The sequence below is a fragment of the Neoarius graeffei genome, chromosome 26 (genome assembly GCF_027579695.1).
Source record: "Neoarius graeffei isolate fNeoGra1 chromosome 26, fNeoGra1.pri, whole genome shotgun sequence".
Classification (NCBI taxonomy): domain Eukaryota; kingdom Metazoa; phylum Chordata; class Actinopteri; order Siluriformes; family Ariidae; genus Neoarius; species Neoarius graeffei.
Window position 1 is genome coordinate 32,780,539 of NC_083594.1, and position 16,200 is coordinate 32,796,738.

At 40.1% G+C, this 16,200-nt stretch overlaps 1 protein-coding gene across 1 annotated transcript in view; it reads left to right on the forward strand.

The window, feature by feature from the left end:
* The window catches only part of dynlrb1 (dynein, light chain, roadblock-type 1), a 49,478-nt gene extending 45,167 nt beyond the window's left edge, over positions 1-4,311 (forward strand). The window contains exon 4 of the mRNA XM_060910391.1: positions 3,919-4,311. Within this exon, the coding sequence (XP_060766374.1) occupies positions 3,919-3,962 (44 nt within the window). The 3' untranslated portion in view covers positions 3,963-4,311. The remainder of the gene's footprint in view (positions 1-3,918) is intronic.
* Positions 4,312-16,200: the final 11,889 nt, after the last annotated feature.

Below are 16,200 nucleotides of genomic sequence, written 5' to 3' on the forward strand. Positions count from 1 at the left end.
ACCTTAATCCAATCAGAATGTTGTGGAAGGACCTGAAGCGAGCAGTTCATGTGAGGAAACCCACCAACATCCCAGAGTTAAAGCTGTTCTGTACGGAGGAATGGGCTAAAATTCCTCCAAGCCGGTGTGCAGGACTGATCAACAGTTGCCGGAAAAGTTTAGTTGCAGTTATTGCTGCACAAGTGGGTCACACCAGATACTGAAAGCAAAGGTGCACATACTTTTGCCACTCTCAAATATGTAATATTGGATCACTTTCCTCAATATATAAATGACCAAGTGCAATATTTTTGTCTCATTTGTTTAACTGGGTTCTCTTTACTTTTAGGACTTGTGTGAAAATCTGATGATGTTTTAGATCATATTTATGCAGAAACAGAGAAAATTCTAAAGGGTTTACAAACTTTCAAGCACCACTGTAGCTCATGATGAGCTAGACTCTCTGCTCAGCCTCTCTCATGTTTAATCTATGATCGAACAGATGGTTAACCTAAGTAGGATGTATCTCATCTGCCACTTGCCCTTCTTCCTTTCACTTATCTTCCACTCATGCCTCATTCTCCAGCTTTTGACATGATATTGGTTTCCACTGTTGCCTGTTCAAGATGTGCATAGCTATGACCGGTGATGCAGTGCTACCCAGCTCCAGGGTCCGCAATTTGGTCCTGAGCTTGGGTTAGGCCACTCATTTTTTTATTTTCTGGTTGACGGATTTTTCAGGTCAAATTGTGTGATGTAGGGTGAAATAAGAAAAAAAATAAGGCTACAAGATTTGAAAAAAATATTTTCTTTAAATGAAAAAAATGTCGGAGGAAAAAAAAATAATAATGCAATAAAAATAATATTATTAGATTCTAATAATAAATATTTATTATTAATTTAAGTTCAGCCATTCTCATACCTTTTTGCGGGTAAGGATGTGTACTTTCGTTGGACATTCATGAGGACATCAAATGCTGATGGGCAACTGTCACTTTTTTTTATCTGTTGCAACTGGATCGGTCCTTATGTCCGCTGTAAAAAAAAATTGTAGCCAAATTTGTCCACTACAACTGTCATGGGCATCTGTAGGTCGGCTTGTGTCGAATCTGCTCGATGACCATCGTTGCCGACTCTAACGGTCAGGATATCGGCCAGAGCACAGTCTGCCACGCGCATAATAAACTCGCCGACAGTTTCTCCTTCGGCAGACTGCTTAAATGCAGCTTGTCCCCCATTTAAACGAACCTGCACGAACGAAGTCCTTGTGATTTGTTATTCGATTCTTCTCACATGGCATGAACACGCTTCCTGGACGCCGCCATTATTCGCAATGCAGTTTGGGAACTCTCGAGACGCGAATACAGTTGGGTCAATACAGTGACCGAAAAAATGGCAAGTTGTATCGCGAGGTATCAAATGGTCATGATAAAGATGCGATTTAACGTTTAATTTAGATTAAATAAAATCATTTTCACATCGGCATCTTTTGAGAGATCGGCGGGGGAAAAATAAAAAGTAAATAAAGTTGAATATTTTTTTTTTCAAATGGCACTTTTCTCAGCACTTCGGTGGATCCATCAACCAGATAATATAAAATGAGTGGCCTTACTCGCTGTGTGGAGTTACATGATCTCCTTATGTAGCTTTCCTCCAGGGTTTTCCAGTTTCCTCCCAAAACGTGTAATACTTGTGGTCTTACAGGTTTTGCTAAATTGCCCCTAGGTGTAAATTAATGGAATGTATGAATTTGTGTATGTGGACTGGCATCCCATCCAAGGGTGTATTAGAAGGGGGTGTGGCCAGATGATCATTACAATCGCTAGCAGTAGTGTCTGGATGGTTTTTTTTGTGTTTGTTTGTTTGTTTTATTTTAATTATCTGTTTTTCTTGCAAAATATAGTTAGGACTGGTAAATAAACATAATGAATTCTTAGTTGTAACAATTGAAATAAAATGATGTAAAGTGCTTGTGGTGAACAGCAGTAGAGATATTTACTGAATTCCTGTATAGTGAATTGCCCTGACAAACATCATGCTGTCATTTAAATATCCGTTAATGTTTTGATAGTGAAAACATTCACACTTTTATCTGTTAGGCAGCACAAACAAGCTACATCACAAAGCTATATCATTGCTCTGCATTAAAATCCGACAGCATGTTGTTAAAGTTTGTATGGGATTAAAAAGTGGGCAAAACACATTATGAAAACCAGCACACTTTTTTTGTAATGATGGTTGGAATTGATCGTTTCCTCATTTACCCATCACCAGCGCTCGAAACTAACGGTGTCCCGATGTCCCGGGGACCATAAAAAATGTCATCGGGACACAAAATTATCATATCTGGGACAATCCCGGGACAATGGAAAAAAAATGGATCTAGAAAAAAAGTTCTACATTAATATTATTTACAAAGCCGTAACACATACGTAGACATTCACCTAATTTGTCAATTTTAATTTTAAAACGTTAACAGCGAAAAATACATAGTAGCTACACTTTCTATGCACCTGCATCAGTAGGCTACAGAGCAGCGCATTCTGTTCTAGAATCTTCGGCCGGAGTCCGCGTTATATGGACTTGGAATGGAATTGCTACCGCACACGCTGCGCCGACTCTTGCCAGAACAAAAATGCTTAAGTGGTTGAAGCGGACCGACCGCGGGGAAGAAACTGAAAGCCCAGACATAACGTCTCCGGGACCTTCAGGATCCAAAGTGTCATCGCCTGGTCTGCAGGCAACGCTAGCAACTGAATGAACTTAATGAACACTGTTAGACACGTTATAAAATACAACAGGAATGATGTGGATGATATTGACGGAAGATAGCGTTCAACAGAATAAGTGAGTTTTCTTGGTGTCTTTCTAGTTCAGAAAGTTTAGTCAGTCAGCAGCACAACTAGGCTCGGACCTGCCACTATGCTGATGTTGCTTTCGGCAGCGAAAGTTCATAAAATGGATAACGGAAAGTTTATAAAAATGGATAACGGTCTCATCTCCTCTCATTATCTCTAGCCGCTTTATCCTGTTCTACAGGGTCGCAGGCAAGCTGGAGCCTATCCCAGCTGACTACGGGCGAAAGGCGGGGTACACCCTGGACAAGTCGCCAGGTCATCACAGGGCTATGGATAACGGTAATGGTGAAAATGATAAGTTGGCCTTATAAGAGCCAACAGATATTCAAGGTATAAGTAGATGAAATGAACATAAAAGGGGTCTTATTTTCAACTAAAGTGTACTGCAGATGTAGGAAGTTGAAACATTTTCTGAATGAGCTAGTTGGCCCCTTTAAATAAACGGGTATCTATTCATACAGTGAGATCGCCAAAGTTTAATGAACTGAAAATGCAATAACTGTAATTTTGAAGTAGATGTATAGGACGTGTCGCTTGTGACTTATTGTAAAAATGATATAAAGGGTTCAAAATCGCATAGTTACAAATATAATAGTAACTTCATATGATAATATTAACCACTGGTTATTTCAGAGAGGAAAAAAATGGGGACACTATTGCTTCCATTCGGGACAATACAACACAGAATTCGGGACCACTGGGGGACACAAAGAAAAAAAGTTAATTTCGAGCCCTGCCCATCACAAGTCTGTGTTCTATTCTCATAAAATTGTATTGCAACAGAAGTTGATGTAACTTGGTATTATTGCTGTCCATAACCAATTCTAGAAAAACTAGGTTTTTTTTTTTTTTTTATACAGATGTCGATTAAATCTCTAAAAATATTTTTTGTGCATAACATATCCACAGAAATGGAAACGAAAGATGAATGCACAGTAACGTAGTGTTGTCAGAAAACCAATTAGGTTGTGTCCAGTTGTATCAAAATCAATTTAAGTGCAGTTTATTTACTAGTTTGTTTACAGGAAACCTTCTCACACTTGTCTCATACTAACCTGTTTCCTTTTTTCTCTCTCCACAGATAAGGACTATTTCCTGATAGTCATTCAGAACCCCACGGAGTGAAAATGCTATATTATGTATAGCTTTTTTTATTTAAACAATGCCTTTTTATTTTTCTGCAGAAAAGTAAATTTTGTTTATGTAGCAGTTACATGACTGTACAGATAATGCCATACAATCCAACACTAACAGGCAATATGGTCTCTGTTAAACATTAGTGATACGCAAGGTACACTGATGTTCTGTTATTTCTTGTCACTTCAATATTTTTTGTCATAATTTGTTTAATCCATTTAATTTATTGTTTTTATTTGCTTTTTATGCCAATGCTTGAACAGTTTCTCGCCATAAACATGAGAGGAGCTAAATGGAGAAGGTTTCTGTCTAAGCAACAATAAAACCGTGTAAATCAGTCTTTTGATGATTTTTTTTTTTTTTTTTTTGGGTGGCTACTGCCTCATAGAAGTGAAGCAAGGCAGTAGCTACTATGTCATAGTGTTGTAAGAATGAGTGTAACAATAGCACACTGCACATGCGCATAAGCATTACAATCACCAGAACGGCGAATTGTGATCTTGCAATACGAACAGTTGATCTCGCGTTATCAAAGGTACACAAAAACGCGTGGCAAAGCCGCTATGTCTTCGTGTTGTAAGAATGAGTGTAACAATAGTGAAACTTCATAACCAATCAGCACTTATCCTGATCAAGTTCTACTTCTTTATAAGCCTCGGAACCAATCAGAACCAGAAATGAAATAAGAGAACCCTCGTTATAACTTCGTAGTATCGGAAGATAATCGGCAGATAAAACGATAAACGAAATTCACCTCATGGTTCACCAAGGCTACTGATTCGATATCAAGTAAGTGGTGTTTATTTTAAGAAAATTTACCTTTTGATTAGCACAGCTTTTGTTTGGTCCTTCTGAAAGGTCAAATGAAAGGTTTTATAAGGGTTTTGTTTTTTTAATAAAGCTTTTTGGCAGATATATTGAAAAGCCAATATGAAACTTCTGCTAATCGTTTTAATTTTTTAATTTAATTTTTTTAGAGTCTACACACAACGTGCTCATTAGTACTAAATAATGCTTCTAATGGCCCTTTTCCACTACCCTTTTTCAGCTCACTTCAGCCCGACACGGCTCGCGTTTCGACTACCAAAAACCAGCACGACTCAGCTCGTTTCAGCCCTGCTTAGCCCCTAAAACTCGCACGGTTTTGGAGTGAGGCTGAAGCGAGCCAAGCCGTGCCGAGTGAGGTTGGGGGCGTGAGCAGACACTCCCCTGTGCACTGATTGGTGAGGAGGAGTGTCCTCACATGCCCACACACGCCCCGCGAGCACGCTGGGATCTGTAAACACCGCAAACCCGGAAGGAGAAGAATTACGAATTACGAGAATTTCTGAAGCCTTATGCGCCTCGCCTCATCTATACGCTCTTGCCAGTATCTGTTGGCGTTGTCGGTGACAACAAGCCACAGCACCAAGACCAGCCACACTAACGACTCCATGCCCTCCATGTTTATTGTTTACTATTCGGGTCGTGAGACTACCGCTTAAAAGCTCACTGAATCAGTGACATACAGAGCATCGTGGACGAGTTCGCGGAGCGCAAGGCTCGTCGTATGCCCTTCAAATAATGCGCGCAGTAGGCTATTGATGTTTTATTAGAGCCATGTACAGTATGTCACCTAATGTTTTTTTGTTTCTGAGTTACATGTTCGTTTGAAGGACTTAATGTACAAAATAACATAGTTGCACCCCGTAGTGTTGAAATTGGTAAACACAGTGCATTCAGTGAGGTTTGCACCGCCCTCCTTTTATTTCTGACTCTTCCTGTCACCGTTGCAACCTCTGAGCGCTCATTCGTATGCCCTTCAAATAATGTGCGCAGTATAGGCTATTGATGTTTTATTATGAGCCATGTACAGTATCCTAATGTTTTTTGTTTCTGAGTTACATGTTCGTTTGAAGGACTTGATGTACTAAATAACATAGTTGCACCCGGTAGTGTTGAAATTGGTAAACACCGCAGTTGCGGACATTTTGTAGCCTAAAATGATGTTATGATAAGCTTTAATAAAGGGCCCGGTCATTTGCCCCGCCCCCGGCCCGGCTCTGACTTGTTCCGCCACTGTCACTGATGTCACTGTTTGCGCTGCTTAACGACATCACGTGACGTCCACCCACTTTCACTAACTCCACCCAATGTGTCCACCCACTTCCAGCCAGCACAGTTCAGCGCGGTTGTAGTCGAAATGCAACTCCAACAGCCCCGCTCAGCTCGACTCAGCACGGCACGGCTCAGCCGCGTTTGTAGTGGAAAAGCGGCATAAGACAATTCATGAACAAGTGCTTTCTTGCTATTTTGAAAATATAGTTCACAGCACTGTATTTTGAACAAAAAACAGTAAACAAAATTGGTAACCAAAATACTACAAGCCCTGATGCTGCTCACAGCTTGGTGATGCTTGCAAAAGATGAGACTAGTATAATTGATATATATACACTACCGTTCAAAAGTTTGGGGTCACTTTGAAATTTCCTTATTTTTGAAAGAAAAGCACTGTTCAATGAAGATCACTTTAAACTAATCAGAAATACACTCTATACATTGCTAATGTGGTAAATGACTATTCTAGCTAAATTCTACTAAATGTCTGGTTTTTGGTGCAATATCTCCATAGGTGTATAGAGGCCCATTTCCAGCAACTCTCACTCCAGTGTTCTAATGGTACAATGTGTTTGCTCATTGCCTCAGAAGGCTAATGGATGATTAGAAAACCCTTGTACAATCATGTTAGCACAGCTGAAAACAGTTGAGCTCTTTAGAGAAGCTATAAAACTGACCTTCCTTTGAGCAGATTGAGTTTCTGGAGCATCACATTTGTGGGGTCGATTAAATGCTCAAAATGGCCAGAAAAATGTCTTGACTATATTTTCTATTCATTTTACAACTTATGGTGGTAAATAAAAGTGTGACTTTTCATGGAAAACACAAAATTGTCTGGGTGACCCCAAACTTTTGAACGGTTGTGTGTGTGTGTATATATATATATATATATGTATATGTGTGTATGTGTGTGTGTATATATATGTATGTGTATATATATTTTATATATATATATACACACTATATTTACTGTATGGACATTGTATCAGAAAACCGTTTTATTTATAAGCAGTAGCCACATGTACCCATAGAGTATCTATTTTATATGTTAATATGTTTCTGTTCAAGTTGAGTCTCAAGTCAAAGTCCCTAATCAGCTCCATTTTAAGTGCAAGTCAGCTCCTGTGTTATGGCTGCCAGAATGAAATGCACTCAAGGGCTATAATAAGACGGTTTGGCTAAAGTTATATGCTTTGATTGACAGGGGAGAGACAGTAATGCCACCACTCCAACCCAGAGAGCAAGCCCACTTTTAGTCTCTTGACTGTGGCACGTCCAGATACAAACTTGTGATCTTCTGACAATAGAGTGAATTCTTTTTTGTTGTCACTTGGGAGCTGAAGGTTTTTTATTTTATTTTTTTAATTATTAAATGGAGATCATGTAGAGTGTCCCTATATAAGTCTCTGTGAACATGGTATCACTATAGAAACAGTAACATTTTATAATTGGCATATTAATCTAAACCTGTGATTTGAATTACAACCAGTGTGATCATCAGAGCTGCTGCTACAGAAAACTAATCAGTTAATTACTGACCAATCAGGTTGGAGAATTCAACAGTACTGCAGTAATAATGTCAATTATACAACAGTTCATTCCATTCACTAATCTGATTGGACATTTGGTGTTTCAAATGTGTTTATGTTTAGTGTAACCTCACTGGGACGTTTCACTATGTGTATCAACATGTTTGCCATGTAAAATTTCACTTCTAGCAACAGTCCTGTATAATCAAATCAAATCAAGTTTATTTGTATAACGCTTTTAACAATAAACATTGTCGCAAAGCAGCTTTACAGAATTTGAACGACTTAAAACATGAGCTAATTTTATCCCTAATCTATCCCTAATGAGCAAGCCTGTGGCGATGGTGGCAAGGAAAACTCCCTCAGACGACATGAGGAAGAAACCTCGAGAGGAACCAGACTCAAAAGGGAACCCATCCTCATTTGGGCAACAACAGACAGCCTGACTATAATATTAACAGTTTTAACAGGTATAACCCTCAACTGTCCTCATGGGGCCGTCCTTCACAGGAGCGATGCGATAAAACTCCGACCAGACACAGGGCACCAGGATGGATCAAGCAGGTCCGAGGGGCAGAAGAGGCCAGCATCTCAATCCCAGGATCAACATGTAACTCAGAGGGACAGATTGGGGGGGGGAGAAAGAAAACACGTTGTTAGGTATGCCCTAAAAATGACAAGTATTAAATCTGTGTGGTAGGCTCGCAGAGACGAGAGTCTTTACATCAGGCATAACACACAACAATGGCATGTTAATATGGTAAAATATATCATGACCTGCTCTGGCTGGATGCTTGATTGGGTGATGGGAGCACACTCCTCAGCAATGATGAGATGCAGATAGGACCCTTAGGGCTGGCCAAGACAATTTAGTTACATTTCACCGGGTCTGGGACATGCGACAGAATGTCTGACGGCCGATTCCCTGCAGGCTACGATAGCCAGTCGAGGTCTCCACCAAAAGATTTCCTGTTGACTCCATGTAACTCAGAGGGACAGATTTGGGGTGGGGGGGAGGGAAAGAAAACACAGGTGGTTAGGTATGCCCAATGTCACCTGAATAAGTAGGAACAGTATACATATTGCACCGAGTACAAGCAGGGACTCCGGCAACTAACTATGACAGCATAACTAAAAGGAGAGAGCCAGAAGGTAACACAGGCATGAGGGAGCCCCGGGACATAAAGCAGCCAGCCACTACACCGTCAACAAACTCGAGTGAGCAAGCGAGTGGGGACTGACAGCATCCATATATCCCAGTTTACCAAAACACTCTATGTCTGAGGACCCTCCAGATCTACTCCTTTACCTCATAAACACCATTAACAAAAGGCTTGACTAAACAGATATGTTTTCAGCCTAGACTTAAACACTGAGACTGTGTCTGATTCCCGAACATTACTTGGAAGGCTGTTCCATAACTGTGGGGCTTTGTAAGAAAAGGCTCTGCCCCCTGATGTAGCCTTCACTATATGAGGTACCAGCAGATAGCCTGCACCTTTTGATCTAAGTAGGCATGGTGGGTCATAAAGGACCAGAAGTTCACTCAGGTACTGTGGTGCGAGACCATTTAGTGCTTTAAAGGTCAATAGTAGTATTTTATAATCAATACGAAATTTGATTGGGAGCCAATGCAGTGTGTATAAGACAGGCGTGATGTGGTCATATTTTCTAGTTCTAGTAAGGACTCTTGCTGCTGCATTTTGAACTAACTGGAGCTTGTTTATGCACTTATTGGAACATCCAGACAGTAAAGCATTACAATAATCCAACCTGGAGGTAACGAAAGCATGGACTAGTTTTTCCGCATCATGCAATGACATTAAATTTCTTATCTTTGCAATATTTCTGAGATGAAAGAAAGCTATCTGGGTGATGTTATCAATGTGAGTTTCGAATGAAAGACTGGGGTCAATAATCACTCCGAGGTCTTTTACTGCTGCACGTGAAGAAACAGAAAGGCCATCCAGAGTTACTGTGTAATCAGAAAACTTACTTCTAGCTGTATGTGGTCCTAGTACATGTACTTCAGTCTTGTCAGAGTTAAACAGAAGGAAATTAATAAGCATCCAGTGTCTAATGTCCTTAACACATTCCTCAATTCTATTAAGCTGGTGTCTCTCATCAGGTTTTGCAGAGACATACAACTGTGTGTCATCAGCATAACAGTGGAAACTAATACAATGTTTACGAATAATATCGCCCAGAGGTAACATATATAGAGAAAAAAGCAGTGGACCCAAGACAGAACCTTGTGGAACACCAAACTTTACCTCGGTACGTCTAGAAATATCACCATTTATATCAACATACTGATAACGATCAGTTAGATAAGACCTGAGCCAGGAGAGGGCCATTCCCTTAACTCCCACAACATTTTCTAGTCTATCCAGAAGAATGGAATGATCAATGGTATCAAATGCTGCACTAAGGTCAAGCAACACAAGTAGCGAGACACAGCCCTGATCAGACGCCAACAGTAGGTCGTTTACTACTTTAACCAGTGCTGTCTCTGTGCTATGATGAGGTCTAAATCCTGACTGATACATTTCATGGATGTTATTCCTATGTAAATATGAGCATAACTGCTGTGCCACAGCTTTTTCAAGGATCTTGGAGATAAAGGGGAGGTTTGATATTGGCCGATAATTGGACAGCTGACAGGGATCAAGGTCAGGTTTTTTAATCAGGGGTTTGATAACTGCTAGTTTAAAGGATCTGGGTGCATAGCCAATCGTAAGAGAAGAATTTATTATTTTTAGAAGCGGTTCAATTACTCCAGGCATTATCTGTTTGAATAGATGTGTCGGTAAGGGATCTAGTACACAAGTTGAGGCTTTTGATGTAGAGATTAATGAAAGTAATTCAGTTTCTTTTAGGGGAGTAAAACATTCTAGCTGATGATCTGATACAGTTATATTGTTAACTACAAGGTCACTTTCATTGTCTAACCTTAAATTAGTAGTTTGAATTTTTTGTCGGATATTCTCAATTTTGTCATTAAAAAATTCATGAAGTCGTTGCTACTACATACTGCAGGTGTGCATGTGTTGATAGTGGACTTATTCCTGGTTAATTTTGCTACAGTATTAAATAGGAATCTAGGATTATTTTTGTTATCTTCTATTAGGGAGGAGAGATATGTTGATCTCGCAGCACTAAGAGCTTTTCTATACTTCAGGAAGCTCTCCTTCCAAGCTAATTTGAACACTACCAATTTTGTTTGACGCCATTTACGTTCCAATTTTCGAGTGGTCTGTTTTAATGTGTGAGTGTCATCATTATACCAGGGTGCTAATTTTTTGTCTCTGACCATTTTCCTTTTTAGAGGAGCTACATTATCTAAAGTATGGCGGAATGTTGACTCTAAGCATTCAGTTGCCTGATCAAGTTCTGCAGGGGCTGACAGTGACCCAATCAAAGTTGACAGCTCTGGGAGATCATTTATAAAGCTCTGTGCAGTAGTTGACGTGAAAGTACGTTTAATACAGTAGCATGGTGAGGTGCATATATTATTACTCAGACATATTTTGAATGAGATGAGACAATGATCTGAGATAACTTCAGACTGTGGAAGTATGACTATATTGTCTACGTTTAATCTGAATGTTAGTATTAGATCAAGGGTGTGACCACGATTATGGGTCGGTCCTATGACATTCTGCTTAATCCCGACTGAATCTACACAAACGCTGTTTTTAAAGGGTCTTCTGGGTTATCAAAGTGAATATTAAAATCTCCGACAACTAAAGCTTTGTCTAAGGAAATAACCAAATCTGAGATAAAATCTGCAAATTCAGAAAGAAACTGGCCCCGGGGGCCTGTAAATAATAAGCAATGGAATTAACTGGGTAGACTTATTTTTCGAGGCTACATACATATGAGTATGAAGAACTTCAAATGTATTAAATTTATAACCAGGTTTGTGTGTTACACCTAGATAATCGTTATAAATAACCGTGACGCCTCCTCCTCTGCCAGTTAGACGAGGCTGGTGTATATAACTGTATCTAGGAGGACTCGCTTCATTTAATGCTATATATTCATTTGGCTTAATCCATGTTTCTGTTAAACACAGTACATTAAACTCCTGATCAGTAATGAGTTCATTAACCATTAGCGCTTTAGATGTAAGAGATCTAATATTTAATAGCCCCACCTTTAGATCAAAGGTGCTGGCAACAGCTGTACAGTCAGTATGATCTAATTTTATATTCAATAGGTTACTGGAACAAACTCTCTGAAAATTTCTACCTTTTTGTTGAGCTCTACTCTACTACAGTAGAATTAGTGACATCAACAGATATGGCAAATGATACATTTTTCATGAATGTTGACTTAAAATACGAATGCCTGTCAGATAAAAAGGAGGAAGTGAAGCCAATTTCACTGCATGCCCTTTTAATGGGAATGTACAAACCAGTGTGGGCCTAACGAGCACCAAGCTAGCTGATGGGCGATCAGTGAGTGTGGCGTCTTCAGGATCTATTTCTGTTCACGGAGCCAAAATAAGCAGAACGTTTGGCCATATGTGTCCAAAATATTGGTTATTTGATATTAATTTTTTGTTAATAGAACTGTTGAATAAAAGCAATATCACCCTAGCAATAGTGCTGTTCTATTGAATATCGGCACAGTTGTCATCAGCTGTGTCCATATACAATGTATTCACTCTCTTGCTCATGCAATATTTCTTAACTGATCAAAATAAGGATTAAAAGCAGTATAATCAGCTACTGATTGGCACAACTAAAAAGCATTCATGCTATTTAGATGAAGACTGGAAAACTCCCTGGTCTGCTGAATCTCACTTTCTGCTGCACGATCTGGCCTAAACAGCATGAGTCCATGGACCCAACCTTGTGTCAGTAGTTCAGGCTGGTGGAGATGGTGTTATGGTCTGGTGTAATGTTTTCCTGGAACACTTTAACACCAATCAAGCATCTTTTGAATGCTGCAGTCTGTCTGTCAGTATTATTGCTGGCTATGTGTATCCCTTTATGGTCACTATTTAGCCATCTTCTAATGGCCACTTCTAACGTGATAACATGCCATGTACAAGTCACAAAGCACAAATCATCTCAAACTGGATCCATGAACATGAGTTCAGCGTATGAAAATGGCCTCCCCAGTCACCAAATCTGAATCTAATAGGGAAAGGGGGGCATTAGGCCCCACTACATTGAAAATGCATGGAATTTATCACCAGCACGTCAGACATTATTTCAGATTACGCAAGAGCCAATCTGAATGTGTGATAACTGTTCCCAGTAAAATGACATAGAAATTGAGAAGTTGGACTCTTCTCCTGGGGGTTTATTGCCCCAAACCTGCACTCTCAGAAAATATATTTGATTTGATTTATTTAGCAATAATACAGTACATAAAAATGATAACAAGCATATACAAAAAGATGATCCAAAATAAACATGAGTATAAAAAAAATACATAATGCTGTAGATATTGCCGGGAATAACACAAAAAAGTTAAAAACTTATTTCCATTGTGGTCTCCATAATACAAGATGTGACATCCATCCATCTGTTATCTGTAGCTGCTTATCCTGTCCTACAGGGTCGCAGGCAAGCTGGAGCCTATCCCAGCTGACTATGGGCGAGAGGCGGGGTACACCCTGGACAAGTCACCAGGTTATCGCAGGGCTGACACAGAGACAATCAACCATTCACACTCACGGTCAATTTAGAGCCACCAGTTAACCTAACCTGCATGTCTTTGGACTGTGTGGGAAACCAGAGCACCCAGAGGAAACCCACACAGACATGGGGAGAACATGCAAACTCCACACAGAAAGGCCCTCGCCAGCCGCTGGGCTCAAACCCAGAACCTTCTTGCTGTGAGGCGACAGTGCTCACCACTACACCACTGTGCCACCCCCCAAGATGTGACATAAAAGAGAAATATAAACCTAATACTAATAAAAACATACGAAAAATTATTAAAAATAAAATCATTATTCTCAATAGAAGTCATAACATTATACATATGACTTAACATTTTTCTTAAAATTTAACAAAGATTGACTAGAATTGACGAAAGTAGAAGGAAGACTATTCCATAACTGAGCACCAGTGATACAAAATGAAAACTTACCAAAAGCACCAAAATGAGGACTGACAAGCAAATGTTGACTAGAATGAGTATTATGAGAATGTCTTCTTGAGATGGAAAGGAATTGGTCAGAAAGGTACTTAGGAGACATCCCATCAAGCACTCGGTACATGTGATTTAGTTTTAATTGCTCTACTCTATATTGGATAGGGAACCACCCTAAGATTTTGAAGTGTTCAGTAAATAATGATGTTCTTGGCTGTAAATTTAGAGTAAAACGAACCAGTTTATTCTGAGAAATCTGCAATTTTGTTTTTGTTTTCTTAGTCAAACTTGAGTACCAAAAAGAACAGGCATAATCATAGTGACATTGTACCAGTGCTGATGCTAACAGTTTCTTGGTTCTTAAATCTAAAAATTTTGATTTTCGATAAAAAATTTTAATCTGGCATATTATACCTTACTCAGTACAGTACCTTTTCGGCCACTGCCTCTCCTTCTAAGGATTGGTCCAACTCTGCACCTAAATATTTAACTTTCGAGTAATATTTGATTTCAATACCTTTGCACACAATGTCCAAATTCGAATTTTTCTTCAAGTTACTTTTAGAGCCAAACAGTATAGATTCAGTTTTTCCAAGATGTAAAGATAACCTGTTATCCACTAGCCAATCACTAACAGATCATAATTCTTCACTAAGTTGATTTTGTAAAGTGACTAAATTATTGTATCTTTAGGAGTACAACAGCTTGTCACTGGGGCAGTACCCACTAAGGTACTTATCTGTACCCTTTAGATACTGCTTGGGAACATATATGTACCTTTTTGTCCCTAAAAAAGACCAATAAAGTGCCCTAGGGGGTACATTAGTGTAGATTGTACCTTGGGGGACAGAAATGGACTCCTACTGTACCACTATTTCTGACAGTGTGTGTGTGTGGAATAGACTCTACTGTAAAAATGTTGACTTCTTGGAAAACTGTTGCACTTTTCCTTGGATTTGATGCCAGTTAATTTGTAATTATGTATTTGTTTGTGCTATTACACTGTTAATAAAGTTACATTCTTTATCCAATATAATTTTTTAAAAACAAATAAGTGAGGGGCCTGATGCCCGCCTTTGCCCTACAGCACCTTTGAGATGTGGTAGAACGAGAGACTTGCAGCATGAATGTGCAGTTGATAAATCAGCATCGATTAAGTGATGCAATCCTATCAACATGGACCAGAACCTGAGAGGAAGGTTGCTAACATCTCATCTCATCTCATTATCTCTAGCCACTTTATCCTGTTCTACAGGGTCGCAGGCAAGCTGGAGCCTATCCCAGCTAACTACGGGCGAAAGGCGGGGTACACCCTGGACAAGTCGCCAGGTCATCACAGGGCTGACACATAGACACAGACAATCATTCACACTCACATTCACACCTACGGTCAATTTAGAGTCACCAGTTAACCTAACCTGCATGTCTTTGGACTTTGGGGGAAACCGGAGCACCCGGAGGAAACCCATGCAGACATGGGGAGAACATGCAAACTCCGCACAGAAAGGCCCTCACCGGCCACAGGGCTCGAACCCGGACCTTCTTGCTGTGAGGCGACAGCGCTAACCACTACACCCCCGTGCCACCCCGGTTGCTAACATCTCATGGAAAAAATGAACAATGCCAAGAAGAACTGGAGTCTATTGTGAGAGCACAGGAAGAGCTCTACCTGTGCTCTCTCTACCTTTTATTGAGCTCTACTCAATAAAACGAAATCTGTTCAGGTGCGCTGTGGTGACAATGAACTTGCCTGTTGTTCACAGGTCAAGTACTTGGGCCTAACTTTAGACCAGTCCCTTGATGGCGAGAGCATTGTGGACAAGATAGTAAAAATGTCCAATGCTAAAATAAAGTTTCTTTATTGGCATGCTAACGGTGTTAGCAAAGAAACAAAGAAAATGTTAGTATCAGCCCTCATAAAATGTCATTATGACTATGCTTACATGGCTTGGTATTCTGGGTTGACTAAAAAGTTCAAGCAAAAATTGCAAGTTGCACAGAATTGGATTGTACGTTTCATTTTGAATACACCGGCCAGAACAAATATAGGGGCTGAAGAATTTAAGCAGGTAAATATGTTGCCAGTTGAAGTGCAAAATATCCAGCTGAAGCTGAACCTAACCTTCAAAATTCATCTCATCTCATTATCTCTAGCTGCTTTATCCTTCTACAGGGTCACAGGCAAGCTGGAGCCTATCCCGCCTGACTACGGGTGAAAGGCGGGGTACACCCTGGACAAGTCGCCAGGTCATCACAGGGCTGACACACAGACACCCATTCACACTCATGGTCAATTTAGAGTCACCAGTTAACCTAACCTGCATGTCTTTGGACTGTGGGGGAAACCAGAGCACCCGGAGGAAACCCACGCGGACACAGGGAGAACATGCAAACTCCGCACAGAAAGGCCCTCGCTGGCCACGGGGCTCGAACCCAGACCTTCTTGCTGTGAGGTGACAGCGCTAACCACTACACCACCGTGCCGC